This window comes from Gopherus evgoodei, chromosome 1, assembly GCF_007399415.2.
Source record: "Gopherus evgoodei ecotype Sinaloan lineage chromosome 1, rGopEvg1_v1.p, whole genome shotgun sequence".
In the NCBI taxonomy this organism is placed as follows: domain Eukaryota; kingdom Metazoa; phylum Chordata; order Testudines; family Testudinidae; genus Gopherus; species Gopherus evgoodei.
The window spans coordinates 45,621,341-45,638,477 of NC_044322.1; the positions used below are offsets into that span (position 1 = coordinate 45,621,341).

At 44.2% G+C, this 17,137-nt stretch overlaps 1 protein-coding gene across 6 annotated transcripts in view; it reads right to left on the reverse strand.

Annotated features, from left to right (window-relative positions):
• Positions 1–17,137, reverse strand: part of STARD13 (StAR related lipid transfer domain containing 13) — a 521,076-nt gene that overhangs the window by 42,006 nt on the left and 461,933 nt on the right. For all 6 annotated transcript variants that reach the window (XM_030563204.1, XM_030563196.1, XM_030563239.1 and 3 more), the window contains 2 exons: positions 8,185–8,256; positions 6,285–6,366 (listed from right to left, as the gene is read on the reverse strand). In XM_030563204.1, the coding sequence (XP_030419064.1) occupies positions 6,285–6,366; positions 8,185–8,256 (154 nt within the window). The remainder of the gene's footprint in view (positions 1–6,284; positions 6,367–8,184; positions 8,257–17,137) is intronic.

The window sequence follows — 17,137 nt, forward strand, 5'->3', positions numbered from 1 at the left end:
CAAATTAATTCCAATTCAGCAGCCTCTTGTTGGAGTGGGTTTTGGAAGTTTTTTTTGTTGTAATATTGCGACTTTTAGGGTCATTACACAAAGTAAAACTATATCCCCATGTTTTTTATTCCACTCCCATTCCTCATAACTTCTTGTTAACTGCTTCAAATGGACCATTTTGATTACCACTACAAAAAGTTTTTTTCTCTCCTGCTGGTAATAGCTCACCTTCACTGATCACTCTCGTTAGAGTGTGTATGGTAACATCCATTGTTTCATGTTCTGTGTGCTTATGCTCAAATAATTTGTTAGTCTCTAAGGTGCCACAAGTACTCCTGTTCTTTTTGTGGATACAGACTAATATGGCTGCTACTCTGAAACCTGTCATTATTAAAAAAGGGATAGGGAATAAGATGGAGAATATCTTATTGCCTTTATATAAATTCGTGGTATGCCCACATCTTGAATACTGCATACAGATGTGGTCTCCTCATCTCAAAAAAGATATACTGGCATTAGAAAAGGTTCAGAGAAGGGCAACTAAAATGATTAGGGGGTTGGAATGGATCCCATACGAGGAGAGATTAAAGAGGCTAGGACTTTTCAGCTTGGAAAAGAGGAGACTAGAGGGATGTGACAGAGGTATATAAAATCATGACTGATATGGAGAAAATGAATAAGGAAAACTTATTTACTTGTTCCCATAATATAAGAACTAGGGGCCACCAAATGAAATTAATGGGTAGCAGGTTTAAAACAAATAAAAGGAAGTTCTTCACACAGTGCACAGTCAACCTGTGGAACTCCTTACCTGAGGAGGTTGTGAAGGCTAGGACTATAACCGCGTTTAAAAGAGAACTAGATAAATTCACGGAGGTTAAGTCCATAAATGGCTATTAGCGAGGATGGGTAAGGAATGGTGTCCCTAGCCTCTGTTTGTCAGAGTATGGAGATGGATGGCAGGAGAGAGATCACTTGATCATTACCTGTTAGAGTCATTCCCTCTGGGACACCTGGCACTGGTCACTGTCAGTAGACAGGATACTGGGCTGGATGGACATTTGGTCTGACCCAGTATGGCCATTCTTACGTTCTTAGACTTTACAATATGCTGTATATGTCTTGGGGCTTGATTCAAACCTCACTGAAACTATTAGGAGCCTGTCTATTGCCTTTAATAGAACTGGATTGGGTTTTTACTGTGCCTTGATGTTCTAATGGCACCTTGAACAATTTTTTTTTCAAAACCCAAGTTTTAAAAATTCTGGAATTCTGTACTAACACTGTAGAGTATTGAGTATATAATATACATTTAAACAATCCTTGCCAGTATAATAATCTCTATATAGTGCCCCTTGGAGCAATTATAAGCTATGAAATAGAGAGTAACTATGTAAAGAATGAATGGCCACAGTTTAAAATATTGAATTCAGTAGGGGTTGATGAGTGCTTCACACTTTTGAAAATAAGAGCACTTATTTAGGGGCCTAAACGGTAGTTTAAGACTCAAAAATTACACACGTTAAAAAACTTGGTCAATGTATTTACATGAAAAACAACATGTTAAAAGAATGCTATTCATATTGCAAAGTCAAGCATTTAAGTGCTAGATTGTGCAACCTAAATAATGTTTTTTAAAGCAGTTTATTTGCACATTATTTCCTAGAGTTCTTTTAAAGGAAAAAGGTAAAAACAGACTATTACACACAGCTGTAACAGCCTCCACCATGCCTCACAAGCAGGAGTTGAATGCTGATTTTTCACCACTAATATATACTTATGCCACTTGGGCTACAGGACTAATTTCAGATGGCAGTAGCAAGAGAAAGCTGTTATCTCTCAATGAGGGACTGTCCACTGGAGCCAGGTTGTGGGTCCGGGAGTTGCTTGGGGAGAGCCAGGCCCAGAACAAACTAGTTGAGAGAGATCCTGCTCCACTGCTGGGCCACTGGGGCCATGTGATGAGTTAGGGAGAAGGCAGGTGGAACTTGGCCTGGCTCTTTTCCTCCAACAGTTGCTCTGGAAGTTCACACATCTTCCCAAATCAGTGTCTGTTGTTGCTGCTTTGGAAGTAGACCCAGACACAGAATGTTAATGTTCAATTACTATTTTGGCTATCTGACAAATTTTACCTCAGGAATGCAAATGAGAGAAAGGAAACAATGATTTCCTATCATTTATATCTCAATAAAACCTGAATAAAATCTCATGGGACAAAGAAAAGGTACTTCTCTAACCTGAGGGCTTTCCCCCTGCCAAATTTAGAAGGCCTGTTGCAAACAATGGAGGTATTAGAGTAGCTCAAAAAGAAAATCACTAGAATTTATAAAATGGGAATGCTAGGCTTTCTGAATAGAGGTTGCTACTAGCTACCCTATAAGAAAGTGCTTTCTTTGTGATGTCTCTCATATTCTCTTTTACACTATATTATAACACAAAAAACATTGTTGAAATAAAGTTAAACGGCTGACTTCTGTTCACAAAAGCTGAGAAATTCAGACCCTAAGTTCTAGCGGTAAAAGTCTGCGTGACAGGGTCCAGAGTTCAAACTCCGCTTGGTCTAAAGAGCTGCTCTGATACTTCAGCTTCAAAGTTACACTGCAAATGAAAAATCTATGTAGTTGAGCTGAATGTCTCACTAATCAGGCTAAAGGCTTGGTCATGCATTCTTTTGAAGTCAGTGGGAGTTTTGAGATTGGGCCCTATGAGGGACATTCAGCACACACAAATAATAGTTGCCTTTCTTTGTTTTCCATTGTACAAGTGAATGTCATGGCCAGGTGTTTCTTACATGACACCCCAGCATGTATCTTGTGTAATGCCTCAGCCATCACAGAGCACTGGGAGGGCCTGGTCAGATAAGCTATGGGGGGTTAAAGTATACTGCATGGTTTTGAAAAATGTGATAGCTAATAAAATACAGATGCTTGTTAGTGTGTGACTGGGCCAGCACAATTCATTGTTCCTGTTGAAATAGAATCTTGAAATTGAGCACACTCATTCATATGGGCCACTGAATACAGGGAAATAAAAACTGACCCTTCCCCTGTCCCTCAGAGGTCCCACTAGGTCAGTATAACAATTAAAATATTGACAATAATGATTTCTGAGAGGCTCTCTTGTTGGGTATGAGGCCTCTCCATTTGGAGAAATTAAGTACAGTTGTGGGCCAGCAAGGTTCCATTTGCTCCAATTTAACACAGAAACTTGTCAGAAAGGTATGTCTATGTATAGACCTTGGGACACAAATATCGTCAGCCAGATGCACCCAACAGCTCTCAGCTAAGAGTTGATCATATTACAATGAAAATCTGGGATCTGAAAAGATATCCTTCCAAACAATTTAACCTCTGGCAGAACAATGGTTCTGTCCTTGCCTGTATGGTAGATACAGTCTTTATTCTCCCCATACAGCTATGGATTAGACTAGTGGTGCCCAAATTTTTCTTGTTGCTTCCCCCCACCCTTACTAGCAATGGAACATGTTTCCTGCCCCCCCCACAATTACACATAGTCTTCTTCCTCAGCAGAGGAGCTTGGGCTGGAGGTGGAGCTGGGGGCAGAACTGGGGATGAGGAAAGAGTTGGGGCTAGGGGTGGAGCTGGCCTGGGGATGGAGAATGAGGCCAGAGCTGGGCTAGAGTGGAGCAGGGGGTGGAGTGGAGCTGGGGTTGGAGGCAGAACTGGGCTGGGGGCGGAGCAGAGGGTGGAGTTGAGTTGGGGTTGGAGGCAGAGCTGGGCTGGAGGCAGAGTGGGGCTGGGTGGCACTCTCACCCCATCTCCCCATGAGGGCTGGCCCGGGCCCCGCCTCCCACTCACCAGCAGCCCCGCCGATCAGCGCCTCCCACTCCCAACCTGCACCTCCCGATCAGCTGTTTCATGGGGTGCAGGAGGCTTGGAGTTGGGGGAGGGAAGGAGCAATGGCACGGCAGGCTCAGGGAAGGGGTAGACTGGGGGTAGGGCCTGAGCAGTGAGCACCCCGGCACATTGGAAAGTTGGTGCCTGTAGCTCCAGCCCCAGAGTCGGTGCCTATACAAGGAGCAGCATATTAACCTCTGAAGAGCCGCATGTGGCCCTGGAGCCAGAAGTTGGCCACCTCTGCCGTAGACTATATAGCAGAGCCTAGAACACAGCCCCATGTTATGGTGGAACGATGACACACCTCTCCAGCTGCTACTTTGTTCTCCAGGCTCTCATCTTCCATTTAAAAACAGGTCTCTAACTGTTCCGGTTGCAAACACATCCTCAAAAATGTTAGCCGGGTGTGATTGCTGCATGGATGTTTTTGTGCGTTTGCACAGAGCTCGGAACAGCAGCTCTGCTAATGTGAACTGCCCCACTAATCTCAGTGAGGTGTTAACTCAGATGCCCAATGATCATAATTTAAATGTCAGCACTGTTAACTATTTAATTAGTCATGTAAGAAAGGAGAGGCAGGATCACATACCTGCATAATTTACTGTGAGTGAGGCCATGTTTTCATGCCACAAATAGGTGGCCTTTGGGTGATACCACCACCACTTTGTTCCCCCATCAATCAAAAATGAACCTCGACATAGGAGCCTGGCAGACTCCACGGGCACATTCAAGCCCCTCTGCTGGAGAGCCGAGCCCAACAGAGCTCAGAGAGCAGCACAGTCATATCCTGAATATCTGTGCAATCTACTGCAGTTACACTTCTATTCTAGCATGCCAGTGCCTGTACATCTACCCTTGTTGGATATGACATCCCCAGTTCGAGTGTAGATGTATCCTGAGGGACCTTTTCCACTGGCTTCTCCCAAACCCCGCTCTGAAGTCCCCTGCCACAGGCTCATCACTCCTTGCATGCAGTGGGTCTAAGATGTCTGGAACCAATAATCACTTCCAGGCTTAATGTGTTACTGACATTGTGAAAGCTGCAGTTTCATGTAGTGGACCCTGCTTTATTATGGGCCAGATGCACCCTTGTACCCACGCAGGTGGAGAGTAGCAGAAACCAGCCCAAGTGGAACACGGGAGAAAGAAAAGGGGAGCAGTCAGTGCCTTTGCAGTGTCATTTCCTCTCCCCACCCAAAGTCCTTTTCCAGGACTACCACAAGGTCAGTGCTCCACAGCTGGTGAGGGGTTAAGGTGGGGCAAAGCAGAAGCCGTGTGTGGCACATTCCCAACAGGCAAAGAACAAAATGCGACACAAACAGAAACACATCACCCTTGCCAGAGAGTTAGAGCTGTGAGCATCTGCAACTGGGTGTTTATACAGCACCTGGTGTAACCCACACACCTCCTTGGTGTGGTGTTCTGTCCCAACTAGTAGCTCGGAGACCACTTAGAGAGAGAGATATTAATGAGTCTGCTCTACAACCTTAGTTAACAGGCATATGGCTTTTACCTCATGTGGTAGAGGCTCGTGCATTTAATTCCAGAGGTCCCAGGTTTGATCCCGCCTGCCAACGATGGGGGGCTGTTGGAGTTACACTAGCACAATGAGGTACTGGTCACTGACTAGGGCTGCGGTACTACAATTAAACAAACAACAACAACAACTGGGAGCCAATGGTAGCATAGTAGCACGAGAGCCATCCTTGCTGTCAGAGGGAAGAAGGTTCTGGGCAATGGGGTTTCTTCATGTTTGTGGCAGCCAGGGGCAGAGTTACCCAGGTGTTACCCACACACAGATCCTTAATTTATGCTGGGTTTGCTGGTGCTGTTCTCTTCAAAAGGCAGCCAGACTCACTCCATTGATGAGATGGGCTGATAGATTTGGGCCCTTTTTAAATCTTGTGAATTTTCAGGGAGCAAACTGGCCCCTGCTGTAGGATTTTTTGAGAGAGAAATGAATCCAGGTTTCTAGCATTTATTCTGAAAAAACTACAAATTACAGGGGTTGGCACCCATTCAGAAGTGGTGTGCCGACTCTTCATTTATTCACTCTGATTTAAGGTTTCATGTGCCAGTAATACATTTTAACATTTTTAGAAGGTCTCTTTCTATAACTCTGTAATATTGAACTAAATTATTGTTGTATCTAAAATAAATAAGGCTTTTAAAATGTTTAAGAAGCTTCATTTAAAATTAAATTAAAATGCAGAGCCCCCCTGGACTGGTGGCCAGGACCCAGGCAGTGTGAGTGCCACTGAAAATCAGCTCACGTGCCACCTTCAGCACCCATGCCATAGGTTGCCTACCCCTGGATTACACCCATTTAATTAACAAGGACAAACAAACATCTCTGAGGCTGAGCCACTAATTTCAAAACAAAAATCCACCAAGGTTCTTAAGATACCAAAAAAAGAAACAGTGGATGTTATTTACCTGCAAAGGGGTTCTACAAGGTCCTTGTCGAGAAAGTCATGATCTTTCTTTACAGCCCCAATGTCAATAGGAAACTGGGAATCTGTAAAAGGGAGATTTAGTATTAAACCAATTACTTTTTATTCAAATGGAAACAGTTTATTTCAAAGATGCACTGCATGTGTTTTATCAGCAGAGACTTATTTCACTTGGCCTTAGTTGTTTCCCTGTATGACATCCAGGACTTGTTTGGTCACTTCACATAATTTTATTTTTTATATTAAAAAGGGAGTTGACAGTCCTGTGAACCAAAGAGACAGTGACATGTTTGCTTCTGGCTATAAGAAGATATTAGATGCTTAGCGTTGCTACCTGATCACTATCCCCAAAAAATGAGATCTGAGAATTACCACAACACTTTAATCATCAACATGGGCAGTAAGGCCATCCACTCCCATCCTAGTGAGTCAGGGAAATATTTGCGAGGCAGACTTTACCATGCAGTAGAAATGGTTTGACTATTTTGTTAGCACAATGCACAAAGAGTTTAAACAAAGGGTAACTCAAGCAACAGATGAGAAGTGAGCTGACCATACTAGTCACCCCAAATATTAGTCTGAAATTTAAAAAACAAGATGGAAATGCTGGAAACTGACAATTGTAATGAAAAGTTATTTGGGTGCACAAAAATTATTGTGTTTCTGTAACAGTCGGATGGATCCCAGAACCATGACTATACTCCAGCTGGTTTTATTAGATGTTGAGTACCTTTGGCTCCTATTGACTTTAAGGGAATTGTGGATGTTCATCACAGTTACTGGGGCAGAGGGTGCAGGGTGAGGAGAACATTCTTCTTCCCTTTCCCCAACCTTCAGGTGGGGGCAACAGCAATAATTTCCCCCCAATTTTGAGCTATGTGGGAGGGAAACAAGAGGAAGCCAATCCTAGCCCCTACTGTGCTGTTTGTTGTGTGCAGCAGCAAGACTAAACTCTTCCACTTCCTCCTGGAGAAGCTGCCAAACAGCAGCTGGGAGGAGAGAAGGCCTCCCACCAGCAGGAGAAGCCAGAGGGAAGAGTCTCATCCTACCGCTGCTGGCTACACTAACTTCACCCACTTCTGGGGCAGTGGTTCAGCACCCCTTGGATCTGAATTTTCACTGCTCTGGTTGCTGGCTTTGCCTTCCACTGCGAGTCACACAAATGTGGGAAGCTCAGGTTAGAAGATTTACAACCAGCTTGACAGAGAGTTTGCATTTTCCACATATTTTGTGTTTTCTTTTCTATAACAATAATTTTTCTTTATTGGATTTCTGAGTGTCCTATTTCCTATCAGTGTGTTAAAAGAACAGAGCTCTTAATTTTCATCCTTCTTGTCTCTCCTTTCCTCCCTTGTTCCTCCCAATTCACTGATTATGACAAGTCTAACTAGAAGTTATGTCTAAACTTAGGCTGTGATTCGCAAGCAGCTCTGTGCATGTGGAGGGATTTATCTGAGCAATTTGTAGAAGCAGGACATTAGATACAGTATTGCGAACCTCAAGTATTCAACATCATGAGTCAGGCCCCCAAAATCATCAGCTGGTCTTAAAATTAATGAGAGTAAAATAATATATATTTTGTTTTCTTTTTATTTGCATCCTGGTTTTTGAACTTGGGGGCTCATTCAGGCCACATTTTCAAGCTTTCCTCTGCAAACATGAGGGCTAGAAATATACCGTTTAAAAAAATGAAAGCTGAGATTTTCACATAGTCACATGAGTCCAGGAGCTGGCGCTCTAAGAAAAATCACTAAATATTGTGAGATTCAGGATAAAAATCACAACAGTTGGCAACACTGTAGATTGTAAACATTTTAGACCAGGTCTGTGTCTGCTGAGATGTCCAATACACTTTAGGAGTAATAGAAATAACAACAACGTACCCTCATAGAGCTGAGCATATTGTGGAAATCCAGCAGCTCGTAACCAGTCACACGCTTCCTTTGCTTCAATTTCTGAAGAGTAAGAGAAAGCAGAATAGGTTCATTCTAGAGCCACAGTGTGCTATTTTTCATCAGGAGTTATTTTAATTACAAGGAAGAAACGAGAGGATTTAATGTTCCTTTTGAGTGCCTATAACACTTTTAAATGTAACTGTTATTATTATGTGGCATCAAACAAACAGGTGTCTAGGAAACATACCCACCTGCCTCACAGCGCTATTGGGGTTTGCAAAACACTTTGGAGGTTTCAAGCACAATAGGCCAAATCGTCACCCTTAGATCAATACTAGAGATGACTGTCTCCACACACGGGGCTGATAAGCCAGCTCTGTGGCACTGTTTCCAGTTCTCCACTGAGACCCTACAGCGGGCACTTTGCATGGTCTGGGGAGCGGAGGACGGGCGGGGGGGAGATTGTGCAGGCTGGAAGTTGGGCCAAAGGGAACGCACAGCATCCCTCCTCCGGCCACACATATCTTACCAAGGAAAGGCAACGTATACCTAGGAGTATTTCCTTTTCCATGGAGCTTTCCAGGAGCCCTGAGAGCCACTGCAGGCTCTGCCAGCACAGCTCCAGTACAGACATGCTGTCAGGGAGCTAGAGGGAGCCACACCAGGGATCAGGGCCTGAGCAGAGGAACAGAGCCTTCACAGGGATGGCCCTTATACCCAGGGGATCATCTACCAGGTTTGCAGGCAGGTCCTACACTCTTGGGAGGGAGGATGGAGAGGAAGCAGAACTCTTCCCACCTGGTCAGACAACATGGGCTCCCTCCCAGAGCGTTTAGTGTGGGAGGGGCTGATCTGCTCTATATGAGTGCTAAGTAGTAATGAAAAATTGAAGTCTTAATACAAAAATTTAATATCAACTACAGGACCCTCTTTTCAGGCATGGGCATCTCCAAAGAACCAATAAAGGCTTTGTACCTGCAACCATACGATTCAAATACTCACACCGAGTCAGGGGGGACTACCCATGTGTGGAAATATTCACAGGATAAGTGCCCCAAGGGGCAGGCAGGCACATCCAGTGCTTTTGCAAAATCTGGATGCATGTTGGCTCCAGGGAGTAGATTTCTATGCCTGTCGCCATCTAACCTGAGAGTGCAAACACCAGGGTTTGGCACATGCAGATTTTGTAGATGCAAATTAAGCAACCATGATAGAAAATCTTGCCCACACAATGTCTATTAAAGACAGCAGAGGTGCTTGGACTGGAAAAAGAAAAAAAAAATCAGACTCTGCTGCTCTTCTGAATGTCCTACCATGAATGCTAAAACTAGGTGTAAATCTGTTTCGTACTGAAGTGCATAGTTTCCATGTGCAGATAGTGGGCCAAATTCACCTTGGCTTAACTCTGCTCAAAGCAATTGAATCAGGTCCACTGCAGCTCATTGAACAGCCTGCTTGGGAAAACGTGTGTTCCTTTGACTATACAGTACAGTATAAGACCCAGACACCATTTTGCTCCTCTGAATATTGACTTACACCAGTAGTTGTTACAGAAATATGAATTCAGGATAAAAGGCCTGCTTGCTGAAAGCACAATTTCCCAAAGATAATTAGATGGTCAATAACAGATCTGCAATGTACGGGATCATCAGCAGTGTTGCAACTGATTCTCTGCCTGGTCATTTTACTTCATTTGCTTTGACATTAATTCATGTCACAGTCCTCTACCCCCAAAAAGTGTTTGCGAGTACACTGAGTTCATACAACTGTGCACAGGGACATAAAACAAGGCTCTTTTTGCTGCACATCTGCATGCTGAAAGGGCACTCTCTCTATTACGTTCCAGTGTGAGAGAATATTTTAATTCAGTGTTTGGAAAAAAGACAAGAGTTGTTACTTTCTTGGTCTGTTTGTTTGTTAAATACAGTTTCATGAAATACAAATTAATTGATCCTCTTGGAAAATATATTTTACAACTCACAACAGCTGCATAGTCAAGTTTCATCTGCACTGGAACAACAACAAGAAGAAACTGTGTGTAATGGAGAAATCTGCAGCTAATGTCCCTATGGGCTTCTCAGATTTCAATATGTTTTTGAGTTTCTACTCCAAGTGTGGCCTGCCAGGAATTTTCTTGTGGCCCAAGTGAAGGCCACGTGGTCTTAAGTGGAGATGGATGAATATCTGCAAGAAATAACTAATATAGTGAATTTTGCCTTTCTTTCTCTTTGCATATTGTTCACGTGCAGGTTGCAATTTTCTTGAATGCATCCATTACCCAGAAAGATTGGCAGAACCATTTCTTGATCTCTTGCTCCTTTGTGAGCAGCTTGGAGCAAGTTTTCAAAATACAGTCTGGGTGGACGATCATCTAGGACATGGGGCTGTGAATTTAGATGCAGCCCTGAAGAAGGGTTGCATAAACTGCACCACCCCAGCAGCAGCCCTGGGGAGAAACTAGAACTCAGACACCCTCTGCAATTCCTCCGCTGCTTTTCTCTTGCTCTGGGAGGGGAAGAGGTGATAATCTGGTGGTGGTGGCCGGACCCAGCCCAGCAGCAAATTACACTGCTCTACAGCCAAAATGCTTCAGAAATAAATGTAGTCCAACTTTACTAATTCTGGGTCACTGAGCATGAAAATGATGCTTAAAATTGTTGATTGGCTCCAGTTTTCAAGATATGCTATTGGGTCAGTATATACGACCCTTGACTTGGGAATGGCGGAGGAGAAGTGAGTTATAAAGGGAAGGGATCTCAATTTAAACCAGAAATGACTAAAATACATCTGTGACTGGATCTATGAATAAATCTATGACTGGGTTTGGACAATATTTGCTTTTGAGGCAAAACAATGAATGATGCAATCTGAAGCTGGTATTGTGTCATACATGATATGAATTGCATCATGTTATTCCTAGAAGTCATGGATGATGCAATCATAACAAAGCTTACATCACTCTGCTGAACAAATTGCCCTATAACAGCTCTAGAAATCATACAGTGTCGTGCTCTCTTATTTGTCAAGTGTTTGATTTTGCAAAGGGACACATTTCTGTTTAGCCAAAGTGAGCAGAGATGCCTCGTACTTGTGTGAAGAGTGCAGATAACTTCTGCTATGTTTGTGGTGAAGTGACTTTTGCATCACAAAAGCGCAGTCTAACCACTATGGTTAAGAAAGCCTATCACCTTTCTTTTGGCTGCCAAATTGGAGATCAGGACAAGAGGTGGGCCCCACACATATGCTGCAACACTTGTGCAACAAATCTTCGCCAGTGGTTGAACAGAAAAAGGAAATCCATGCCTTTTGCAGTGCCAATGATTTGGAGAGAGCCAACAGATCATAGCAGCAATTGTTATTTCTGCATGGTGCCCCCAGTTGGGAAAGGTGTGTCAAAGAAGAAAAAGTGGACTGTGCATTATCCAAACATTCCATCAGCTATACGCCCAGTACCCCACGGAGAAGGACTGCCGGTTCCTGATGCACCCGAATCATTCTCACTTGAGTCAGACGAGGAAGAGGATGAAACTTCTGGTCCTGCACCATCAATGTCACAGGAACCACATTTTCTCCCATCCTCCTCCTCTGAACCACACCTCATAACACAAGGTGAACTGAATGACCTTGTCAGGGATTTGGAACTACCCAAGAGTAAGGCAGAGCTGTCGGGCTCCAGACTACAGCAGTGGAATCCACAGGCAGGCTATCAGGGCAAATGGAGCCCATCAATGCTTGCAGACTATTGCTGGACAGTGACAAGAGATGCTCCATTTAATGAATACAAGAGACGAGCCAAGAAGCGCCGAGTAGACACTGAATAGGACTAAACTATGTACATAATAGTTTTTTGCCTTTTGTTTCATAATCAATTTTATTTATATAACCCTTTTGCTGATTTTTAAAGTGTTCCATAAACAGGACAGGTGAAATATGATCATGTAAAGCAACCATAAACACATGAAAAGACCTAGGTTTACAATTTATGATTAAAACTCTACTATCTACACAATATACATAGACATAAAATGTAAAAACTTAAATATCTTAGAAACAGTAGCTAATCAATTGTTTTAATTGTCATATTTGAATTCAGCACTTCAAAATACATAATAAATAGCACATTTTATCTCTGAAGCAGACGACTTCTCAAAAATTGTAGACCAGTGTTATGACACTGCTCATACCGACTCATTTGCACTGGCCAGTGGCGCTGAGGATCCACCATTCCCTGTGCCTCCTAGCCACCCCCATTTCCTGCTCCAGGGATATGTAAGCAGGTATGCAGCACCTGCTTATTCCTCTGCAGGGGCTGAGTGGGACTCCTTATTCCCCTCCCTCTCCTGGATGGATATGTAGACCAATACATCATCTAGCCCCTGGTACCGCCCCCACTGGACGTATATATCGGTTAGAATAAGCTCCCTTGTGAAAATGCTCTGAGACAGCAGATTTAACATTAATTTCCCATGAATATTCTTCAGTATTCGCTTAAAATTTGCTGGGTCTGTTAATTTACTGGCTCCGATATTAGTGAAGACTCCTCTGGGAAGGGGCGAGCAGAGAGCTACAATGAATTCCTTTAAAATGTCAACAGAAATTTATAGAAACAATGTTTTGCAGCGTTGGCCCAGCCCTATTCCCACATCCAGCCTCTCATCTATTGACTGGCGCAGGTGTGAGACCCAGGCAGCAGCAACTGTACTTTATTCAAAAGGCAGAGAGGATCAAATCCAGACAGGAAAAAAAGACAAAGGAACCTCGCATAGCAGTAAGAATAAATTGGATACCCAACAGAAATTAAAGGCTGGAGATATGGTGGTGTGTTGCCTTAGAAACAAAGCCAGAAGTTTCCCTGTTTTTTGTAATAAAGAGGAATTTTTTCCAGAATGTACATTTCTCTGTAAGAAAACCTACTTGTAAGAAGCTGGCAGGTGCTATGAGGGAGAGAAGAGCAATTCTGCTGAGTTACGCGAGGAGTGCCCAGTATAAAGAAAGGAAAAACTGAGACAGGAGGGCTGGACACACAGCCAGCCAGCCATGAGGAAACTTAGGCTATGGTTTACATTTGGTTATTCCCAGATGGAGAATAAAGAGAACCCCAGGAGTTTTGAACGCATGCACATATGTGTGCTGTGATGTGGGGCGACCCTGCCCATTTACTCTACTCTATATTCTGCAGAGAATCCATTAATAACATGCTTTGCAGCTTTCCACACAAGCGAGTCTTTGACCAGGCACTGAGTAAGTGAAATAGTTAATAACAATGAATGATACAATAAATTAGCCACAAACTGGGACTAATGTAAATATGTAGATAACATTATTTTTCAAAAGAACTGAACTTGAAATAATCATGCAAATTGACAGGAAATAAGTTTTGCTAAGTTTGCATGTTGAGAGAAAAGGGAATTCTGTCACTAAGTGTTCAGCCCTAGGAATTAAACTCCTCTGTTATTCCACAGAACAGGTATATCTCCAGCTACGACAGTGAAAGCTTCTTTGTGCTGTCTCACCAGCATGTCTTGGTTCTTCTCTATAGGAAGAGAGGATAGATCAGTCTTCAGGTCCATCAATCCTAGGCTTCTTTACTGAGTGCCATCAATCAAAAAGACTACCAAACAGCTATTCCATGGGAACTACTTTGGGTCACTATCAACCAGTGCTAGAAGGAACAGCTGACATACAGGTGAAAGACTTCTCCTGTCACAACCTTCCATGACATCTAATCACCAGTCATTACATTTGAATTTGTCTGCTTTTTAAAACAAAACTAACCCCCCCAGACTGCTCCTCCTTTGAGTGAAAGGGAGCAGGAGAGCTCCTGAATCCCTCTCCTGGAGAACGCTACCCTCTTATGAGAAGATAACCCGAATGAATTCATTTTTCTGCGAGGGACTTCTGAACAGTGCCGCATCATAGACCATGAATATTGCTTACCAAGGCCTCATTATTTCACTCCCTTCTCTCAACAACATTTCTTATCCACTTTCCTCTTTTCTATCCTCCATCTGTCTCTTTCTCTCTTCCGCTTCTCCACTTTCTCCTTGATTCCAACAACAACTTTTATTTAACCTTACGGTACTCACTGAGGCAATCCACCAAATCGCAATAATGAACAGGAGCAATAATGTGGTACATAATCACCTTGCCTCGTGTGTTACTGACACGCTTTTGCTTATGTGCTTGATAAAATTTATCCTTCCAGTAGGCTGAATTCATTTTAATTTCTTTGCCATCACTCATGCTCATTTACTTTCTTAATATATATTTTTAAACAAAATCATACCTTACCCATTATATTTGACCTCACTTAAATATAATTTTAATAGATTTAAAGTATGTTCTTTAGCAACTTTTATTAAAATTTTAAATCAAGTTTTTAGACAGGAGCCCATTTTTCTGTGAATAACTGTAAGATAATTCCTTTGGCAGTTACACACAGGTTTCGTGGAAAGAACAGGCCTCCCCCCAACATCTCAAACTTGGAAATAAAGTAGTAAGTTAGTTACAGACGACAGATAATTCTGCTTGCTAAGTTTGATGCAATGTCATGCATTCAACACATATTTAATTCTTGGTCCTGAGTCCTCATGCCTTTGGCTGAGAAACAACTGGGGCACTACAGAAGCAATTTGTTTAATAGTGGCCATGTCTACATCTAAAATTTTGCAGCGCTGGTTGTTACAGCTGTATTAGTACAGCTGTATAGGGCCAGCGCTGCAGAGTGGCCACACTTACAGCAACCAGCGCTGCAAGTGGTGTTAGATGTGGCCACACTGCAGCGCTGTTGGGCGGCTTCAAGGGGGGTTCCGGGACGAGAGAGCAAACCGGGAAAGGAAACCAGCTTCGCCGCGGTTTGCTCTCTCGGTCCCGGAGCCACCCAGCAAACCGCAGGGAAGGAGACCTGCTTGCTCGGGGTTCCGGGACCGAGAGAGCAAACCGGGAACGCCGCGGTTTGCTCTCTCGGTCCCGGAGCCAGCCAGCAAACCGCAGGGAAGGAGACCTGCTTGCTCGGGGTTCCGGGACCGAGAGAGCAAACCGGGAACGCCGCGGTTTGCTCTCTCGGTCCCGGAGCCACCCAGCAAACCGCAGGGAAGGAGACCTGCTTGCTCGGGGTTCCGGGACCGAGAGAGCAAACCGGGAACGCCGCGGTTTGCTCTCTCGGTCCCGGAGCCACCCAGCAAACCGCAGGGAAGGAGACCTGCTTGCTCGGGGTTCCGGGACCGAGAGAGCAAACAGCGGCGAAGCTGGTTTCCTTTCCCGGTTTGCTCTCTCGGTCCCGGAACCCCGAGCAAGCTGGTCTCCTTCCCTGCGGTTTGCTGGGTGGCTCCGGGACCGAGAGAGCAAACCGCGGCGTTCCCGGTTTGCTCTCTCGGTCCCGGAACCCCGAGCAAGCAGGTCTCCTTCCCTGCGGTTTGCTGGCTGGCTCCGGGAACGCGAGAGCAAACCGCGGCGAAGCTGGTCTCCTTTCCCGGTTTGCTCTCTCGGTCCCGGAACCCCGAGCAAGCAGGTCTCCTTCCCTGCGGTTTGCTGGCTGGCTCCGGGACCGAGAGAGCAAACCGGGAAAGGAAACCAGCTTGATTACCAGAGGCTTCCTCCTTCCACGGAGGTCAAGAAAAGCGCTGGTAACTGTCTACATTGGATTACCAGCGCTGGATCCTCTACACCCGAGACAAAACGGGAGTACGGCCAGCGCTGCAAACAGGGAGTTGCAGCGCTGGTGGTGCCCTGCAGATGTGTACACCTTCAAAGTTGCAGCGCTGTAACTCCCTCACCAGCGCTGCAACTCTCTGATGTAGACAAGCCCAGTGACTCCTCCAGCTTATTCAGGAGTAGGAACTGGTATGTTTAAAATGGAGGCCCCTCAATTGTCTAAGGAACACTCCTGAGATGTGGGAGACCCCTATTGAGATCCTGTCTTCGCCTCAGGCAGAAGTGGGAATTGAGTACTCTAGCCACTGGGCTAACAGTTATAAGGTAGGTGCCCTTCTCGCCCAGATTTTGAATGGGACCTGATCAGGTATGTAGCCTCTGCGCTCATCTACTTGATTGGGCCTCAGGAGAGGAGTGCCTAGCTTCCCTGGTTTGTGATTTGCTCTGGGCCTGTGGTGGGAGATAGGTGTCCAGATGCCCAGAGGGAGGCAGCAGAATACATGCTCAGAGGCAGATATTCCGGTGCTGAGAGAAATTTTACCCTGAAAATTTAGGCACCGAGTTGACCTGCCTACGGGGTTCAGGGGGAGTTTTGTGAATCTCAGTGGAGCCAAAACTAGGATTTAATCACCTAAACACTGATTTAGGCACTTAAGTACCTTGTGAATCCAGGCCTCAGTTCCTCACAATCTTTAATGCATTTATCTTCCCAACATGGCTGTGAAGTAGAGAAATACTATTATCCCTATTTTACAGGAAAAATGGGGCACAGAAGGCTAGATTTTCATTTATTGATGTGCCTAAAGATTCACATAGATGCTTAGAGGGATTTTAATAGCACCTAAGCAGATTAGGTACCTATCAATTAAATCAATTGGGGTTGAGCACCCAGACCCCTATTCTCAAAGGTTGTTAGGTGCCTAACTCCAATTTAACTCAAGTGCCATCTGAGCCAAATTACTTGCCCCAGGTCATGCAGGATGTCTGGCACAACACAGACTTGAACCCAGGTCTCCTAAATGGTGGGATAGTGCCCTATCCGCTAGCCCCGCCTCCTTCCCATCACATAGATGTCGATTGTGAAAAAATAAAAAGATCCTCAGGATTCTCTTATAGGAAAGCCCCATACAACTATATATATATATATATATATATATATATATATATAGTTTTACTACACTGTAGTGCCTACTCTTCCTTAAATCCAGATAAGAAGGTTTTCAAAGGCAGAATTGCATTCATTTGATTTTATATCCTGTTGCATAATTACTGTTAGAACCAAGGTTAT